The 21,708-nt window shown below is 40.5% G+C and overlaps 1 protein-coding gene across 1 annotated transcript in view; it reads left to right on the top strand.

The window, feature by feature from the left end:
* Positions 1–21,708, top strand: part of LOC122789278 (carboxypeptidase E-like) — a 366,543-nt gene that overhangs the window by 225,256 nt on the left and 119,579 nt on the right. Inside the window, exon 5 of the mRNA XM_044056580.1 lies at positions 17,710–17,889. Within this exon, the coding sequence (XP_043912515.1) occupies positions 17,710–17,889 (180 nt within the window). The remainder of the gene's footprint in view (positions 1–17,709; positions 17,890–21,708) is intronic.

The following is a 21,708-nucleotide window of genomic DNA, read 5'->3' as shown; positions in this document are numbered from 1 at the left end:
GTCTTGCAAGTGGTTGTGAATGAGGAAATTTAACACCTTCAATGGTGATTCATTATCAATCATTTAAAAAGGCTTTTAAGTTTGTGTCCAAGGTCAGAGTCATCAATGTCACAGTGGCCACTTATCCTATCAGTCAGTTGTTCGTTTAGAGCCCTGTAGTGTTGCAGCAATGTCTCTTCTGCAACATCACTCAAGGCTTTACTATTTGATAAAAATCCAAAGGCCCTATCAAACTCTGAAAGCTGCTCAAACAAGTCAGTAAATTATTAGATTGTTATGTCCAGCACACATTGGAGAACTCTACATGAAGTTATAGCACTGGATTCTGTACAGTCTCATCTTCTCCTTCATAGTCAAAGAACCACTTTACTTTCCTCTGTCTCTTTTCTTGAAATGTGGTGCCAACATCCAGTTCTTCCGCTATCTTGGAGGCTTCGCCCATGGCATGTTAAAATCTTGTCTCTCTGAAATTCTTCAGCAGGTCCATAGTGGATGCCCACATTTTGACACGTCGAAATATCAACAGATGGACTCTGCAGAACTTTGCTTGCACAATTTACCTCTGTCAGCACATCATACCAAACCACTAAACCTACAATGAACTGGTATGACATAAGTTCTGAGTACAGTCCCCTTGCTTGTTGATATGTTGCAACATCATTTGTACATACTGCTTGACCTATCTCCTGTAATGCCTCAATGCATACCTCTCAACCTGGAAACATCAAAAATCTGGACAAAGCCCATGAAAAATAGGTACAAATCTGTACGCTGATTAACATAAACTTTGCATACATAATTATGTAGCCCCACCCATTCCAATGGAATTGTGGGATACCAACTTTTAAATGCAAACTGATGAACAGACAACCAAAATATGATCAGGAAACACAAAATAAGAACAATAGTATTTTATTTATATTAATATTTATAGTTGAACTTGTGCAAAACTAAAATGCAATATTCTTTTATAAAAATAACACTGGGTGTGGTGCGGCTGTGCTCCTTCAGCATTCTTCAATAGCAAATATATAAACCAGAACAACAAATACTAATACAAAACTAAATTTGAACTTGGAATGGCAGTCACCACTAGTCTGTCCTGATTCCTGCTGCCTGCCTTCTCTAAAGTTTTATGCAAGCCAAGAGGAAGAGTGCCAATCTGTGCATTAGTGCACCAACAAGATTTATAAAAAAAAAAAACCACACACTGTCTGCACTAATTGTGCTGTGCAATGATGAACCTATAATCAGCTGCTTGCTTGCGCTCCACTTGTTCCTTCATTCAAACTCTCTCTGTTCACCACAGTCCCACACCTCTCTTTCTTTTATTTCCTAATCCCTACCCACGAGTCCAGCATGTTGGAAAGACCCCAAAAGTTCCTCACCAAAAGGATAAAGGGGCTCAAACATATGTCATACGATGCCCGACTGAAGAAACTCCAGCTCTATTCAGTCGCATACTGTCTGCTCAGAGGTGATCTGTGCCTGACATACAAGGCCATGTCCAACCTGGAATTAATGGACATGCTCCACCTCAAAAAATCCAAATCCACCAGAGCCACGAGAGCAAGAGACTTAAACCTCAACACGGATATAAATAGGATGTGCTGGAGGGACAGATTCATCACCCAGAGACTCCCTACACTATGGAACAGAATCCCAGTCCATGTGAGGCAGAGCCCCTCACTGACTCTGTTCAAGAGAAATCTTGACGAGTGGATGGGAGATCGTAGGTTTACCCCGAGAATCATCTCTGTGTCACTGCTGGACAGAGGCACAGCAAACTAATGGGTATAGTATTCTCATCCTAAGGGGTGGTGAAAGCCACACACACTCTGGCTAGGCTTATAAATGCCCTAGGGCAGATAGCCTAGTATGAACCTATGAACCTATGAACCTATGTGCACTGCAGGTCCGGATAAATCACGTAAATAAACTAGTAAATAAGGTTTGTATCTCTCACCATGAGTCCAGTACATGCACTGCTGCTGCACCTGCTAAATGTAATTAAACAACTCAAGTTTGTCCAGCAAATGCACTGCTGCTGTGGCTGCTAAATGTAAATAAAATAAACAACTCACTCACCCCATGAGTCCAGCACGTGCACTGCTGCTGCCCTGTGCCTGCTAAATGTAAATAAACTGTGCGACCACCTGCAAAACTAACTTTATTATGCATTCTTCTCAGCCTGTCTTGTTCCACAGCACAGTCAACACTATTCTTCTTCTGCCCCGTTTAAAGCGTCTTTCCCTAGTGTACAAATAATGCAGCTGTTTTACACAGAACAGACACAAACAACACATTAAATTTAAATAAAAAGAGAAATGACTAACTACAACAATGATCTTTTACTGTCTGGGTCCGATCAAACTGTGTAGTGACACTAAGGTAAGGTAAAAGTAATCCGCTGCTGAAACAAATTAAGGGTGGTCAGTCGGGTCTGGGTATCCTCCTCTGAAGTGAGCAGAACTCAGAACACACTGACACTGTGACTGTTTGCACTCTGCAGACTCTACATTTGAAAACCACAGAGCGGCCTGCAGCGGTTAACTGTTCTGTTCCAAAATCCGAATCCTAGTACATACACATTTTATTTTACTAACAAATTTTTTTCACACAACAGCTAGGAGCCTAGGACTGAGGAAGGAGCATTATTGAAGATGACAAGTAAGTAACGTCTTTCTGTGTGATGGGATCGGATCTCAAACACACAACTGACACAATGTGCCCCCGGCGGCAATATCTCATTTCAGCCCAGGAACCACAAAACAGTGTGCACTGCAGACAGAGACTAAATACATATTTATATTATTCTACAAAAACATATCTGTTCTTGTTGGTCCTGTTCCTTCAATTTAAGAAGAGAAGAGACAAACCTTACCAGAGTCCAGATGCAATGCACGCCTACCTTTCTGAAAACCCCCCTGGCCTTCTGCAATTTTATTTGTCTTTCTTTTACTTTTTCTATCCTCCTAAAGGCTGATACTAGCAATGGTTACGATTACGATGCTTTGGCTTCACTGGATTTTTTTTCTGAAATATCCGGTGCTGGCTATGCTGGTTCACAGTTAAAGGGAAAAATGAATGGGAAGGGAATGAAATAATGTATGTGTGTATCATCATACTTTTTACTTTGTCTTTCTGCCATTTGTAGATGCAGAGTTGAGTCATATTGCTAGTGCCCGGCGCAGTCTGCTCACGGAGCTGACGTCACCATGCATGCCTCCGTGCAATGATGTCAGCCTGGAAAATAAATTAAAAAAAAAAAAAAAAGCTGGGAAAATCGGAAATTGGGGTGCCACTCGGAAATCATGGCACCCCATCATTTGGACCTCAAAAACTGGTAAAAATTGAGCAATTCAGTACAGTTGAGAGGTATGCCTCACTGACTCCATTCAACTGAAATCTTACTGCTTTGACAGAGTCTATCCTGCATTCCCAGTAAGTCTCTGACAGTGGCTTCATAGTGACATTTGTGTGCTGTTTCAAGATCTGCCATCAGCTTGTTGATGCTGAACAGAGTATGTAAATGTTCTGCAGACATCCAAAGAATGACACTGCTTGTAGTGATGAATGTGCTCCATTACTAACTATAAGATTTAAATTATGGCAGGCACACGGCATATAAAAAGCCCTTGAATTTATCTGTTTTATCCGGGCCTGCACTCCAGCTCGTTTCCCCTTCATGTTGCTGCCATTGGGGTCTATATTAGAACATCAAAGTTTCAAAAATTTCGAATGTTCTAATATCGAACCCTATTCAGCGAAAGCTGAAAATATCGAAGCAACAGAAAACCAAATTTTTTCCTAGGGAAAGAATTCGGTAGTCTGTTTCTGTTGCTTCGGTATTTTCAGCGCTGTGGTGGCAAGTTACAGGTCGGGTTCAGGTAAGTGTGTGATTGAGTGTGGGTTAGGGTAGTTAGGCTTAGGGTGTGGGTTAGATATGTGTGTGATTGTGTGGACGTGAGGGTTAGGGCATGGGTTAGGTATGTGTGCGATTGTGTGGACGTGAGGGTTAGGGCGGGTTAGGTGAGTTAGGGTTAGGGCGCGGGTGAGGTGAGTGTGAGATAGTGACGGACCTTAGGGTTAGGGTTTGGGTTAAAGTAAGTGGATAGTTAGTGGTGTGTGTATAGTTTAGTGTAGGGTTAGGTATAAGATTTTAGGTGTATGTGTGTGGATTGCTGTTTGTTTGGTGTGCTTGTGTTGTGTGTATGTTGTTTGAAACAGTGAATTTTTTCCCTAGGAAAAAATTAGCTGTTCTGTATGTTCGATGTTTTCAGCTTTCGATGAATAGAGTTCGATATTAGAACATTCAAAGTTTTGAAACTTCCATGTTCTAATATAGACCCTGCTATTGTTGTATCCTTGTCCTTGACAGTCATTAATGTCCAGTTGAGGATTTTGAATAGTCTGAAGAAGAGCTTCTGTACATCCTGCCCCAATATTCACAGACACAAATCCCAGAAAATGTTCCTCAACTGTGGCTGCAGTCCATGAAATATCCACATTCCTAATTATTATAGTCATTTGCTCTTGATTGCTGATGTCTGGCATGCAATCAGGAATCACGGAAAAGTACTTAGCGTCCTTCACCTTCCCTACAATGATCCTTAAAATAGCATTTGCTATCAGCTGGATAACTTCATTCTGTATGTCCTTCCCAAGATAGTGATCCATTACCTCTTTATTCTGAATATGACACAAATGTTCAGCCATGACAGAATCAAACTGCGACAAAAGTTGCACTTGGCCTAAGAAATTGCCATTGCCATAGGTGTCCAGGGTATCACTTGTACCATGGAATGCCATTTTCCATTCCGCCAAGTATTGGACAACAGCAATAATTGATTCTAACACACCACGTCAGTGAGTTATCTCCTTTTCAACCACTGCTTGTCTCTTATTGTCCATAATCTGCCTACTCTTTATTCTGTTGTCCAGTTCCTTCCCCTTCAGTATGCATGCCGTATGCTCCGGTGCTCGGTCATGGCTGGGTAAAGCTTTGGACATCTCTCTCCATGCTTTGTAACCACCTAACCTGAGAAGATGGTTAGAATGTCCAAACAATCTGCATGCAAAGCAAAACAGTGCATCCTTTGAGACCGAATATGTCAGCCAAGTGCGTTTTGCTCTCTCTCTCTATTAGGCAGCACATGGAAATAGTTCTCCGATGTAAATCTTCTTTTCTGCTCATTGACTAGGAACTGTGGCAACACCACTTGCACAGGTTCATGTTGAATGGCAGCTACCCTAAACTCATCCCTTATCAAGTCTGGCCAAGTTCCTAGATCCTCAAAAGATGTGCCTGACACTCCCTGCAAGTCATAGGCCACATCTGTCACTACGGAAGTATGGGCTCCTTCTGTATCAAAGTTTGGTGATCCATGCAACACCTCTACATTTGAATCTGCATTTGCTGACATGCTTTCACCCATGGTAACGGCTGTAGGTCCACAGTATGTAGTCTGTGGTGTAGCCGCAAGAGAGTGGTCACTTTCTGTTGAAAGGATGCTGGCCTCACAGTGGCAGACTGTAATGCAGAACCATTGTGTTGTCCTGGACAGACTTTTTCCTGAATCTCCCCTCTCCGATGATCCACAGCAAAATTTCATAACGGAACCCTGTCTCTTTGCATCCTCATTCCTCTGCTGCTGAAGATTGCTTTTTGCTGCTCCTGACAAATATGTATGCTTCATCTCTAACTGTTAATGGAAGTAAAGCAGAATTACTACACATGCAGAGTCCTTTTGTCATTCTGTTAGTAAAAATGCATAATGACTTGCATTGACATCAGTCACTATTGCACTGTAGGCAGAAAGACTAAAGAATGATTAACCAGTAGGCACAAAAAAGTAATGAGAAAGGCCCAAGTTACAGTTTTATGTTAAATACTTAACACTAGAGGTGAACTTGAGCTTTTTCTACACAATTCTTCCCCTTTCATCCCCTCAAACATGTGAAGAGGCCCCAAATGATGCAAACTATTAATATTACAAGCTCTCTGGAGCAGACTAAAGTCTGAAAGAACTAATGACTAGGAGAAGCACAAGTTTGAAGGGGAACACACAAAACTGAGGCAAGACAAATGTTACGGTACAATAAAAGACTAGACATGCCCAATACCTCTCAATCTCTTAGCACACTTGAACAAACCAAAATCATTGGTTGAACAAAGGAATGAAATCATGGATTTGCTAGAAAACCTCATTTGTGAGGGATGTAGAAGTGGCACACACATAGGGAGACATTTCCACAACCCTCCTTAGCACAGGATCTGTGTACAAAAGCATAAAGCCAGGGAATGTACCAAGCATTACGTGGAGGGTATGAAACATGGTCCATTTCTGCTAGTAGCCTTAGCCCTCCACATTGTGCTATGCAATCATTTTGTAAGAGAGAACAGGCCAAAAACCAAAAACATCTGGACACACATTTTCGCAGCCTCCATCAACCTCCTAAACTGTCAACATAATTCAGACAGCCAAAAATAACTGCAGAAGAAGGCGTAACATCATGGATGGTTTAAAACATTAACTTAGATAGTAGAGCAGTGTTTGCAGTAGTATGCATTAAGATATCAGTACATTCTGCAGAATTATCACCCCCCCCCCCACAGCCTCTGCACAATAATCATGGATACGTGAAAACCAAAAACATAGGCATAGTATTAACAATGTGCTTATACAGCGTGGGGCCCCACATTAAAAAAATTCCAGGCAAACGAACACTGTAACATTCTCACAGCCGCTAACTACTCTCCCAACATTAGGCTTTTTAAACAATGTACATCAATAGGTTCATCAACCTCCAAATAGCATAATTCAAACAGCCAAAAATAACTGCAGAACAAACTGTAACATCAGGGATAGTTAAACAGTACTATAAACCTAGACACCAGAACAGTGTTTGCATTAGCGTACATTAAGATATCAGTACATTTTGTGGAATTCTTACATTCTTACCCCCCCCCCCCCAAGTCTCGGCAAAATTTTGGATGAAGTGAAAACAAAAAGGTGTATCATTAACAATGTGCTTATACAGTCCATGACCCCCCATTAAAAAAACTCCAGGCAAACAATGGACACTGCAACATTCTCACAGGCCCTAACCACACTCCCATACTTTCAATACAATAACTATGACGAACGAAAAAAATTGAAGTCATTGCAACAAGGCATACCAAGGACAGTTAAACAGTACTATAAACATAGATAGCAGAACAGTGTTTGCATTACTATGCATTAAGATAGCAGTACATTCTGCAGAATTCTCACCCCCCTGTCTCTACACAATTTTGGATGAAGTGAAAACAAGTGTAGCATTAACAATGTGCGTATACAGTATGTGGCCCCACATTAAAAAAAATTCCAGGCAAACATAGAACACTGCAACATTCTCACAGCCACTAACTACCCTCCCAACATTAAGCATTTTAAACAATGTATGGGCCCCATCAACCTCCAAATAGCATAATTCAAACAGCCACAAATAACTGCAGAACAAGCTGTAACATCAGGGATATTAAAAGAGTACTATAAACCTAGACAGCAGAACAGTGTTTGCATTAGCCTACATTAAGATATCAGTTCATTCTGTGGAATTCTTACCCCCCCCCCCCACCAAGTCTAGGCACAATTCTGGATGAAGTGAAAACAAAAAGGCGTAGCATAAACAATGTGTTTATACAGTACGTGACCCCCCCATTAAAAAAATTCCAGGCAAACAATGGACACTGCATCATTCTCACAGGCCCTAACTGCACTCCAAACCTTTCAACACAATAAGTACGGACAACGAAAAAGGTTGTCATTGCATCAGTAGTACAATGTTGGTAAACACAATAGTAGCGTAACAGGGTTTGCATAAGTATACATTCAAACATCTGCACCTTCTGCAACATTCTCACAGCTGCTAACTACCCTCCCAACATTAGGCATTGTAAACAATGTACCAGTCCCCTCAATCTCCAAATAGCATAATTCAAATAGCCACAAATAACTGCGGAGCAAGCTGTAACATCAGGGATATTTAAACAGTACTATAAACCTAGATAGCAGAACAGTGTTTGATTAGCATGCATTAAGATATCAGTTCATTCTGCGGAATTCTTACCCCCCCCCAGCTCTAGGCACAATTCTGGATGAAGTGCAAACAAAAAGGCATAGCATTAACAATGTGCTTATACAGTCCGTGACCCCCCATTAAAAAAAACACCAGGCAAACAGTGGCCACTGCAACATTCTCACAGGCCCTAACCACACTCCCAGACTTTCAACACATTAACTACGGACAACGAAAAAATTGCAGTTGTTTCATCACTGAGTAGAACATTGCGGTTATACACAATAGTAGTGTAACAGGGTTTGCATTAGTATACATTCAAAACATCTTTGCCTTCAGCAACATTCTCACAGCTGCTAACTACCCTCCCAACATTAGGCATTTTAAGCAATGTACAGGCCCCATCAACCTCCTAGCCTCTTAGCATAACTCAAACAGCCAGAAAACTGCAGAACAAGGTGTAACACCAGGGACAGTGTAAAACAGTACTATAAACCTAGATAACAGAACAGTGTTTGAAAAACTTGTAAAAAACTCAAAACCTACTGCAAATTCAGCTGACAATCTACCAGCAGAATTTCAAAAAATAGCAGCTGAAGCCAGTTCTTATCCTGAATACTTAAAAGATCCTTTACTGAGCAATACGTCCCAACTATCTGGAAAATATCATACATTATACCCTTGCACAAAGGTGGAAACTTGACAGAACTTACAAATTATAGGCCCAGAGCAATTCTTTCCCCTCTAGCTGAACTCCTAGAGGAATGCGTTCATTCTCAACCAATAATTTACTTGCCAAATCCCAACATGGCTTAAGGCCTCATGCTGCAACTGTCCTCCTCAGATATACCAACACCGTCAATTTAGAAGTGAAGGTAAAATAGGATCATCTGCCTTTCTCAGTTTGTTAAAGACCTTTGTCAGTCTTTCTCAACAAACTACTAACTACTCTTGCCAACCTTAATCGCATCCTCCTAGCTCTCCACTGGCTCCAAAGCTATCCAACAGGTCATAAACAGCCATAAAATGTCTCCAGGATCTACCCCCCCTCACATTAGGAGTCTCACAAGGCTCCATCCTTGGTCCACTTCAGTTTAGTGGATTTATTATCAATCTCAATACTGCCTCATCCCTAGCACTCACAATCCAATATGCTGACACCGATACACTTGTGTCACATCTACCATGCAACAGGTCATGTCCTGACCTATGCTGAAATAAGCTAATCTTCACCACTTACCTCATACACCTAAGACTATTGACTTAGCATCTCACAAGACTGCCTACCTATCCCTGCTCTAGTCAACTACCATATCCTTCTCTGTCCCATTATTTATCTCCCCTCCTTTTTGTCACCCTTATCTCATTCTCTCTACCTTTTACATATAAAGCATAGATACTGACAAGAAAAAAATAACAAGCCAACTCTACCTCTTGCCCGAAAAAACTAACTTACACACTCTCCTAACCAATGGGCAATCAAAATGAAATGTATATTACATTTCACGTTACCTTATATTGTCCCGCGTACAAACAGATAAACCAAACTTATTTTACATATTTCTAGCACTTGTGTACTAAGATAAGCATTTCTCCCTGTGCCTCCACTGAAAATGGGTTCTATCCCAGACAGATTATCGAGTAAACAAATGTAAAATAAGTAAAGTAAAACTGGTGCAACCACAGCCCCTCACCCACAAATCCTCTTAGCACAACACATCGCTACACAAAAGTAAAATAAAACTGGTACAACCACAGCCCCTCACCCCCCATCCATTTAACACAAGAACTCTACATAAAAGCAAATTAAAACTGGTAAAACCATTCCTCATCTCCCCAATCCTCATAGCACAAAAACACCACACAAGTGAAATAAACTGGTAAAACCAGAGCCCCTCATCCCCCATCCTCTTACCACCAGAGAACTACACAAACATAAAATAAAACTGGTACAACCACATCCTCACATTCTGCTACCTTTCTTCCTTGATCCCTGCAAGGGCTGCTATACTGTGCACTTTGAACCATATACAATGTGTTTGCTCTTTAGGTACCCCTTCTACTTTGCGGTATACTAGTCTTTACCAACAGTCCATCTAATACTCTCCATTTCTTCCCCTAGTGTGCTTAATGTCCTTACCATCTGACCTTTCTAATAGGAAGCCATGATGACTTCCCCTTCTACCCTTTCCTTTCCTTTCCTTTCCTTTGCTTTCCTGTATTGGTCATGTTTTATTTCCTTTTTATTTTCCTCATTTCTTCCCGATCTTATTTAAATGTATATTTCCTGTAACTCCCTATCTCTTTCCTTATCCTTGCCCATTTGCCTCTATCAAGCTTGTATTCATTTACCATATTGCAGATTAGTCTAATGTTCTCTTTTATCACTCCAGCCAGTTCTTTATCCCTCCCTCCCTTCAAGTTTGTTGTTTTATAGCATTTCTTCTGACAACATATCACTGGACACCTATAGAAAACCAAATCCTGTGTAACCCAATTTTCAGTGCCTGCAGGACACTGAAACCTGAAATTACAGTATCCCCAAAACAGGACTGCTGTACTTCCTCCTCATAAGGCTTTCTGCATCCTATGTTATTTTTTCTTCCTTATTTTGCCTCTCTCTACTCCTCTTCCCTTTTTTAAAATAGCTGTCCAACTTTTGCAGTCCCATTATCTTTCCAAGTTTTATATTGCTAGAGTCTCTATTTTGGACTGCACTTCCTTACCCCTTATAGCTCCTCTTACTTTCCATCCTTCCATATCTTCTTCCCCAGCTTTTTGCCAGTTTTCTTATCCTATTCCCACCTGCTGCATTGCTGTTTTATGATCCACAATTCTCATTACTGGGCCTTTTTTGCCATTTTTCATTCAGCTTTTCTTATAGCCTCTCCTCGCTTACTTTCTAAACCATGTAAAACTCTTACCATTGCTAATTATGAACCTGTATTGTTAATTTAATCAGGCATAAAAACATATATAAATTGCTAACCCCAAACTGTAGGCCAGCTTAGCTATTATATTGCATTGCTGCTTCAGCGCCAAAACTAATGCAATTTCCTTTGATTGTGCAGCAGATTTGCTTGCATATTGTATTCCTTACCTCACACAGAAATGCAAAGGTATATTCCTCCTCTAAGTACTAAATTTGCATTTTAATGTTAAAGAAGTTGTTACAATTGAAAGATAACTTACAGTGGCTGCACATATCTACTGTAATTATTATTGCTGTTTTTTTATCTTAGCTTTGTATAGTATTATCTTACTTAGTCTTAACCAGGCTCATGCTGGAAAAGGGTCCATGGATTAGTTTACCTACCCAATGTTAAATAAATAAATAAATACTTAGCCAGTTAACAAATATATAAATAAAAATAGATTCACTACAAATAAAACTACTTTCTGAAGAGCTGATTAGGTGCAAACCACAGTAGGAATCTTATTACACTGATAAAGAGCAGAAACAAAAGAAGACAGCAAAACTAGTCATATTTATATAGCAAACCTCTTCTCTCGAACTGCTTTACATATCAATTTTTTTAAGAATGAAATTGAAGGGACTGAATCATGCCTCTCAACCTCTTAGAAGTGTACGAAATCTGGACAAAGCCTAAAATAATGGCGGAGGGGACCTAAAAGCAGGGACAAATTTTAAATGCTGCCCTTATGAACTAAATAAAGTTTCTAGAATAAAGGATTTGTGTAGCATGCATTTTTCTGAAGATATGAAGTCTGAAACTGGAATGTATGCCATTGTTTATTGACTTCAATCCTTAGTGATTTGCCAGAAAACCACACATTTTATGAAGAACAAGCCAAAATATGAAATCTGGACATTCTATGAAAATCTGAAAGTTGAGAGGTATGATGGCAGCAATAAGTAGCCACACTCACATCAGTGCATAGCCTTGAAACTACTGGCCCAGCTCTCTGGGAACAGTTTATCAGCTGAGTCATTGGGTTTATCCCTAGCTCTTTTAATATGTAATGGCTTTGGTTCTTTCCTTTACAACTGGACATCTAACTGTAGTATACCTCTTAACCTTTTAGCATAAGAATTCTGGACAAGGCAAAAATAATGGCAGAACAAAGGCCCATATTCACAGACAGATTTTAAATACTGTGTTTTGCATTAGCATGCATTTTATGAATGGTGTGAAGTCTGAAACTCAGATATCTGTCATTATTTCATGACTTCAATCCTCAAAGATTTGGCAGAAAAACACAAATTTTATAAGGAAAAGAAATTAAATATAAATGAAATATGAGGGGGAATTTGGACATTCTGCAAAATTCTGAGCAGTTGAGAAGTATGCCACAGAACTGGTGGAAGGGACTTCAGTTTAATGTCTTATGAAAAAGACGTCCCTCCCCCACACCTCAGACGACTGGTAGATGGGACACCAGTGTAATGCCTCATACAAAAAAAGAAAAAAATGCCCAGTCCCTCAGCTTGATGACTGGTAAAGGGGACATCATTTTAATGTTCTATCCAAAATATTATCCCCTCTTCCAGCCCTAGGACTGGTAAACAAGGCCTTATTTGAATTCTCACCCACAAAATGATTTGGTCACTTCCTCCCTAGTGTAGTTTTCTGTTTGCACAGCACTTCCATACTGTTTTTTTCAGTTATGACTTCAATCTCTAACTGACACTAGAAATGGATAACTTCCAGATTTAGAGGTGGATATACTCCCAGCAGAAGTAGCGCTATACAGACGTCTAGCATTAAATGTAAAATCTTCAATAGCACTGAGAAGTTTCAAAGCCTGTAAAAATACCTTTAAGTCTGAAAAAAAATTGTGATATCTTCACCAGATTCAGTGTCTCAGCCAAGTTCTCTCTGTCAGCAAGAACACTATGCAGATCGCCATCGGCTATGGTATAAACTCTGTTTCAGGTACCAATTAAATTGTCTTGTCTTGGTTAAGGTGTCAGCAAAGCAAAATGTCTTGGTGTAGGAACAGATCAGGAGAAAGAATTATATACTTCTATCTATGGTTATAGGTTTTATCATCACATTTATGGTATAGATTTTCAAAATGAGAGTGTAAACCACTACAGAATATTTTCAAGACTCCATTTCATAAAGATGCACCAATGTTGCAAATAATTCAGTTTTCAATATATGTATAAGCCAGGAGATCAAAATCACATAACAGATATGCTGTCAGAGGAGCAAAATAAGGGTCTTGAAAGTATGAGGTAGAAGATAATTGGATTATTTGACAAATATCTGTGACAGATAGGAAGCTCAGAGAGTCTCAGAAGCACTAAAGAAGATCCATAGATAAAGTTGTTGAAAGGAAGACATCAGGAGAAGAATGCTGTTCTGAAAGATTGAAACCCTACAAGATATTCAGACAGGAAATAAGTCAGTTGTTCAGAGCAGAGGAATGTATTGTTTCTTGCCATCTGAAATAAGAAATGTTGAACAGAATTCATGATCTGCATCTGAAAGTAGTTAAATGCAAGTAAAACACTGATATTCTCTGAGTCAGGCATAGCAACACAGCCTGAGTAAATGATGTTACACTGTGCTGCTTATAAATCAACAAAATAATCTGGGAGATCTGTGATGTTATATACTATCCATGGAAAACATTGTCCACATCTATTACATACCTTTTCTGCCATCTAGATCCTCTATATTTAATGTGCTGATTATTATTCAAAATTTGAAGAAAATTCTAAATTGAGGGATAGTACAAGCAGTGCATTGAAATCTACAAGACAACATCTCTGATGGTCTCATGGAAGGTAGTGGTCCTCAATGAACAAGTGCTGAACGTAAACCCTTGCCTAATAAATAGTATTTTCAACAAATCAAGTAAATGTTTCAGCTTAGACAAAAATTCAGACTATTAAAACTTGTTGAAGACTGCTTAAAATAGCAACACCAGCTCTTACACTCCTTAATTGGAATACAGAAATACTCCACTTAAAGGTATAGGACTATCACCAGCACATTTACTTTATGGGTTGTAGATTAATATCCAAGTTGTCTACTTTTATTACTTTGTTAAATTTTGAGGACAAGCTTTAGGCCAAATAAGGTATGAATGCAAATCAGTTCAGACAAAATGTACTACAGCTTACAGACTACAGATCAGAGTAGTTCCAAGTTTACAGGAAGGAAAGAATGCTGGGAGTCACCAGCTTTCTTCCTGGTAAGCAGCAGGAGTGATTTTGAAGGATTAGTAGCCAAGATCAGATGTGGTCAATACTTTCTATGAAAGAATGTACAGGAAAACTGGGAATTATTATTTGAAGTCAGATGAGATGTTTCCTATGTCAGGAGAGTAGGATTTTGCTAATAATAATGTGCCTAGTGAGACAGTTACTAAACTGTCATGTCCTGATTCAGTTACAACTTCATATAGTTTTAATATGGTTGCTGTTAAAATATTAAATATACTAGACCAGACAAATAAACAAAACTGACAGTATTTTAAAAATCTGACTTCAATAATTGTCTACTATAATGTTATTCTGAATTATTGAGTCTTCCTTCCACCCGGCACCACTTAATCCTCAGGACTTTCTCCCATACAGCCCTGATCACTTCCACTGCTCTTAATAGATATTCCTCATGGGATCCTATAGCCATACATACACTCTGACTCCTTAGGGCATTGACCTTACAGGTTGTTGTTGTTGTTTGCCTTTTGGCTTTTCCCGGTTAGGGGTTGCCACAGCGGAACTCCAGTCCGCTAATGATTGGCAGTAGATTTTCACGAACGCCGAGGTGCCAGCTCGACGTCCAACCTTCAACAAAGGCATGCTCATTTACGCATGTCTTTCGAATGCACCCAATCGTGGGGAGGACATGCAGACTCCACACAGAAGGCACTCCCTGCACTCCAGCCGAGAATCGAATGGGAGAACCTCTTGCTGTGAGGCAACAACGCTACCGCTGCACCACAGCAGTACTCATGTTTAATGAATGGGGAGCAAATAATCCCATTTGGGGCACAGGATAGAGAACTGGAGACATTCTGTACAAGGCTGCAGGTCAGCTGCCGTAGCTGGGCTGCAATGAGGAATAGTCTGAGGATGTGTCAACCATGGATGTTTAAAGCAGTCCACCTGTTACCCTCCTATATACTCAGCCTGCTAATCTGCCTCACAGTGTGTTCTGGCTTCTGAGGGAGACTGCGCCCAGCACACTGTCACCCCTTCCCCAGGATAGATATGCACATCCTCCATGCCTGTATAGGTAAGTACACAAGCTACTGATCAAACCAAGGGTGCTTGGGCTATAGTCAGAGCTTTATCTCACTACACTGCCAGCATGGCTGAATTATTTAGTCTTCTTGCTTTATACTGAAAGAAACCATTTTATTTCTGAATAATTTTTTGTGTTAGTACAGGACAATATTTATAGTAACACTCACTATAATCCACTTGTTATAGACTGCTGTATTAAACTGCTTCCACAGTTAAACGTTAAAGAATTATTTTATTTATCTTGAGAAGATAATGTAATTGATGTAAGATGGAATATATTTTTATATGCTTGCAGTTTTGATTGTGAAATACTGTGGTGTATATGGTTATATAATACATATAGTGGAGATAAAAAGTTTACACACCCCTGTTAAAATGCCAGGTTTTTGTGATATAAAAAATGAGACCACAATAAATCATATCAAAACTTTTCCCACCTTTAATGTGACCTATAAACTATACAATTCAGTTGAAAAACAAACAAATTGGTTACCGGAAAAAATATAAAAAATAAAAAATGAAAAAGTACAATACGCTGGTTGCATATGCACCTTTTGATTTAATTACAGCATTCAGTCATCTTGGGTAGAAGTCTATCAGCATGGCACATCTTGACTTGGCAATAGCTGCCTAATTTTCCTTGCAAAAGCACTCCAAATCTGTCAGATTGCAAGGGCCTCTCTTGTGCAGAGCCCTCTTCAGGTCACCCCAGAGATTTTCTGTTGGATTTAGGTCTGTGCTCTGGCTGGGCCATTCCAAAACTTTAATTTTCTTCTGGTGAAGCCATTCTTCTGTTGATTTGGATATATGCTTGGGGTCATTATTATGTTGAAAGGTGAAATTCCTCTTCATCTTCAGATTTCTAGCAGACACCTGAAGGTTTTGAACTAAAAGTGACTGGTATTTGGAACTGTTGATAATTCCCTCCACCTTGACTAAAGCCCCAGTTACAGCTAAAGAAAAGCAACCCCCAAGCATAATAATGCCACCACCATGCTTCACTGTGGGGATAGCGTTGTTTTGGTGATACAAAATGTTGTTTTTGCATCAAACATACCTTTTGGAATTGTGGCCAAAAAGATCAACCTTGGTCTCATCAGACCATAACACATTTTCTCACATGCTTTTGGAAAACTTGATGTATTGTTTTGCAAATTTTAGCTGGGCCTGGATGTTTTTCTGTGTAAGAAAAGGCTTCCATCTTGCAACCCTACCCCATAGCCCAGACATATGGAGAATACAGGAGATTGTTGTCACATGTAGTACACAACCAGTACTTGCCAGAAATTCCTGCAGCTCCTTCAGTGTTGTTGTAGGTCTCTTGGCAGCCTCCCTGGCCAGTTTTCATCTTGTCTTTTCATCAGTTTTGGAGGGATGTCCAGTTCTTTGCAAAGTCATTGTTGTCCCATATTTGCTCCACTTTTTGAAGACTGTCTTCACTGTGTTCCCTGGTATATCCAATGCTGTGAAAAAACTTTTTGTACCCTTCTCCTGACTGATACCTTTCAACAATGAGATCCCTTTGATGCTTTGTAAGCTCTTTGCGAACCATGGCTTTTGCTGTAGCAGGCAATTGAGTAAATGTCAGGAAAATCCTACTATGACAGCTGAACTTTATTTAGGGTTAATCAAAGTCTCTATATTTGATGGCAGGTGTGTACCCAAGAAGACTGAATGCTGTAATTAAATCAAAAGGTGCTTCAACAAAGTATTAGTTTAAGGGTGTCCACACACAACAAAGTATTAGTTTAAGGGTGTGCACATTTATGCAACCAACGTATTGTACGTTTTTTATTTTTTATAACTTTCCCCTAACAGATTTGTTTGCTTTTCAATTGAATTGTACAGTTTATAGGTCACATTAAAGGTGGGAAAAGTTTTGAAATGATTTATTGTAGTCTCATTTTTCTATATCAAAAAAACTGGCATTTTAACAGGGGTGTGTAAACTTTTTATATCCACTGTATATGTATGTGTGCAGCAATTACCAGAATAGTCAATAATATATAATTACATGATTATTTCCTTTATTCTTCTTACTAATAAATGTCAAATGTTACAATCAAAGTCAGCTTCGCAACCTGCTTCTGGATATGGGGATACAGGTAAGTGTTAGCGTACCATACCTAACAAGTGTAATGATAAGAATGGATAGTTGCATCTGTAGTAAAGGTTAAAGCAAGAAATGCAAATTAAATACTAGAGAGAAGAAGATTCATTATCTGCAGTCTGTATTGTAAGAAAGAAAATAAATGCTAAACATCTGCAAACTGTGATATAACCTTTCTTTGTCGATGCTACAATTTATTGATCGCTCTTGAATTGCAGTCCAACTAAACTGGTAATGATAAAAAAGTATTTCACAGCATGTTTCCTGTTCCAAGTAACAGTGACATTGTCAAACCATTGGATTGCAGGTGCAGAAAGACAGTACACTCCATGTCCAGATGATGCTATTTTTAGAAGTCTGGCCAAGGCTTATTCTGTGAATAATCCAGTCATGTCCAATCCCAACAGACCTAAATGTGATATGGAAGGAGATGACAGATTCATCAGTGGGACAACTAATGGAGCTGCCTGGTACAGTGTTCCAGGAGGTATGATAAAACTGCTTATAGTTGCACATTTTTAGTTCATCTATTTCCTTAACATAATTTATTCTATTTGTGTGTTTGTTATTTTTTTTAGAATTTCCTTTAATTCATCTTATAGTTTCATAGTTTAGTACTAGGCTATCTGCCCTGGGGCATTTGTAAGCCTAGCCATAGTGATGTGGCTTTCGCCACCCCATGAACTGGTACATAAATGCACAGAATAGATTTAGAATACTGTGCCTCTGTCTAGTAGGACACAATGATGGTCCCCTTATATAATAGAATTAGTTTACTGTGCCCCTGTCTAGCAGTGACACAGATGTGACCCCTGGGGTAAACTTACGATCTCCCATCCACTCATCAAGATTTCTCTTGAAGAGAGTCAGTGAGGGGCTCTGCCTAACATGAACTGGGATCTTGTTCCAAAGCATGGGAAGCCTCTGGGTTATGAATCTATCCCTCCAGCATGTCCTATTCATACTTGTGCCGAGGTTTAAGTCTTTAGCTCTCGTGGTCCTGATGGATTTGGATTTTATGAGGTGGAGCATGTCCATCAGATCCTGATTGGACATGGCCTTGTACTTCAGGCAGAGATCACCTCTGAGCAGACGGTATGCTACTGAATAGAGCTGGAGTTTCTTTAGTCTGGCAGAATAAGACATATGTTGGAGACCCTTGATCCTCTTGGTGAGGTACTTTTGTGGTCTCTCCAGCTGTTGCAAATGCCGGGTGAGGTACATACCAAATGGGGCATTGTACTCAATCATGGGTCTGATGAGTGAGGAGTATAGGTGTACAATGACATCCTTGGATCTGGATGTGAATCCCTTCATGATGAGGTGTGCAAGGTAGAATATTTTTCTAACCACTTTGGCAACATGGGTGTCAAATGAGAGGTCGCTGTCAACTTGGGTCCCTAGGTCTCTGATTACTTTTTCCGTACTCAGTGGGTTGTTGTCTATGTGATAATTTGTGGGTACTTTGTTTTTCCCAAAGGGGATGACTATACATTTTTTGGCATTTAGTTTAAGGCCGTGACTCCAGCACCAGTTGTCCGTTTCTGTGAGGCCTTTTTGTAGGATGTATCATCCGCTGGTGTATCGACTATGGCGCCTAGTTTGCAGTCATCTGCGAACTTTGTCAGCCACAACCCTCCCATGTTTGCTTTAACATCTGAGAAATAAATGCCGAACAAGAGGGGTCCCAAGACAGATCTCTGTGGGACACCACTTGTGACTGGCTTTGAGTCTGACATTGCTCCAGCGATTTTAACTTTATGGGTTCTGTCCTTTAGCCAGTTTGCAACCCATCTAGTGACATAAGGGTTTACGTTTAAGCTGTTGAGCTTATCTATGATGCCTAAGTGGGGTATTGTGTTGAAGGCCTTAGCCAAGTCCAGGTAGGCTGTATGGACTGCTTTACCCTCATCAATGGCTCTAGTGACCGTTTCGAAAAAGTCAACCAGGTTCAAAAGGCAGGATCTGCCCTTTACAAAGCCGAACTGGGTAGGGTCAAGTGTCTGTAGGTCTCCTATGTCTCTGTTTATGAGTTCCATAATGATTCTTTCCATAGCTTTGCAGACCAGGCTGGTTAAGCTTATGGGGCGGTAGTTCCCAGGGTCTGTAGAGGTACCCCCTTTATGGAGTGGGACCACTGTTACTGTACGCCTGTGTTCAGGTACATATCCTGTAGTAAGGCTAAGGTTAAAAAGCATTTTTATGTGCGGGTTTAGCTCCTCTTGGAGTTCACGTAGCACGCAACCCGGGATACCATCAGGTCCCATTGATGCTGTGTTTTTAGCTTTGTTGAGGGTGGTTCTCACTTGGACATCTGAGATGACAGGGGGATTACATTCAGCTGGGATAAGTATTTCTTCTTTTGGAGGTGAGGGAGGGGAGAAATTTGCACTGAATCTATCAGCCAGAATGTTGGCAATATCTGTGGGTTCAGTGTATTTTTTGTTGTTGTGAACTAACTCTGAGCATATCTGAGGGTTTCCGCCCAGGTTTCTAACATAGCTGAAGAAGGCTTTGTGGTTATCTTTAGTGTCCTTAGCGATTTTTCTCTCAAAGTTGGCCTTGGATGTTTTTATGAGAGAACATAGTTTTCTGCTAATGTTGATCAGAGATGTCTTCCCTTTATGGGATTTTGTTGTGTCGTGCAGTAGCTTCCTTCTTTTGTTATACAATTTGTTAATGGCTGAGGTCCACCAGACAGGACGCTTGCCTTTGGTAGAGAGGGACTTGGATTTATTTGGGATTGCATGATCCATGCATTCTTGGAGATGTCCATAGAAAGCATTTGTGAAGGATTCGGCATTGTGGGATGTGGTATCCACTGGCCCAGTGGGCTTAAAGGATACCATCTCAGTCTTAAGAAGAGTGAAGTCTGCTTTTGAGAAGTTTTTCACTGTGGTCTTTTGTGCTGGGGGTGGAGGTGGGATATGTATATCCAGGGTGATTAGTTTGTGGTCAGATCTCACTAGTGAGGGGTATACCTCCAGTGTGGAGCATTTTGTCCCCATGTTTGTGATGATCAGGTCTTATATTATCTCCCCTAGTGGGAGAGGTGACTAGTTGTTCCAGTGCATTTGAATTTATGAATTCCAGGAACCTTTGGGCTAGGGTGTTAGGGCTAGAATAATGTACCCAATCTATGTTTGGGTAGTTGAAGTCTCCCAGTATGATGGTATTTTGTGATACATTCATATCCTCCAATGTCTTCAGGAAGGCTGAGTGGGGTTACTGAGATTGGGAGGGTGGTCTGTAACATGCTACCAGTTGTATAGCAGTTTTGCCTATGGTTAGTTGCACCTGTATTGTCTCTGATGCTTCATGTGTTGCTACTAACCTGGAGGTGTGGGTGTCCTTGATGAATATGGACACTCCCCTCCTTTGTGGTTCGGCCCGGGTTTTGGGGCCGAAAAGCATGATACGAGGTATAGCCTGGTAGTGCTGGGGTGCTCTCAGGAGCCTTGAACCAGGTTTCAGTTACTGCACAGACGTCGATGTTCTCCATACTGAGGAGTGCATCGAGTGCCTGCATCTTGAGATTTAGACTTCTGGTGTTGAGCAGCATTACCCTTAGTTTTTTTCCATTTTTGTTTTCTAAGGAGGTGGGTTTGTCTTTTGAGCCTTGCCTAAAAAAGGCACTAAGGGGTGGCAAGAGCCTTAGCCAATATCCGGAAGCCCAGTGGTGACAGGTGCAAGCCGTCCCTTGCGAAGCAGCGTGGCTTGTCCAACATGTCATCCCAGGCAGACAGACACTGGATCCCCTTAGAATGACACCAGTACTTGAGTCAATTATTAAAGCTGATCATCTTGTCTTTGTATTGTGGCATCATTCTTGGTGAGGGCAAGATGCTGCTCAGGGTCAGGGTCATACCAGCCTGGGCTACATAATCAGAGAGCTCCTCTATGTCTCTTTTCATGTAGTCCAGGGAGGTACGTCTCAGATCATTCACGCCAGCATGGACAATGATGGAGTCATATTTGTACTTGCTTTGGAGTGACCTGAGTGCGTGTGTTATGTGGCGGATCCTAGCTCCTGATAGGCAGCTCACAGTCACCCTCTCCTTGTTCAGCCTGGTAAGCGGGACATCAGTGTGTCTGACTATAGAGTCACCTATTACTAGTGTATCAGGCATGGTGTTTGGCCTTAAGGGCTGTGATTGGTTGACACACTGATTTATTGAAGTATGTGTTGCATGTGTTTTGTTTTGAGGTGGTGGATTTTTGGATGTCTGCTTTGGGAGCCTCTGTTGTTTTGGTAAGTTTTTATTAGAGCCTCCGAGTATGTCTTTGTGTTTTTATGTGTTTGGTT

Source organism: Protopterus annectens, chromosome 14.part0 (assembly GCF_019279795.1).
Source record: "Protopterus annectens isolate FY-2018-M chromosome 14.part0, PAN1.0, whole genome shotgun sequence".
Lineage (NCBI taxonomy): Eukaryota > Metazoa > Chordata > Ceratodontiformes > Protopteridae > Protopterus > Protopterus annectens.
The sequence above is the reverse complement of the archived record's forward strand: the minus strand, read 5'-3'. Positions and strand labels throughout refer to the sequence as shown.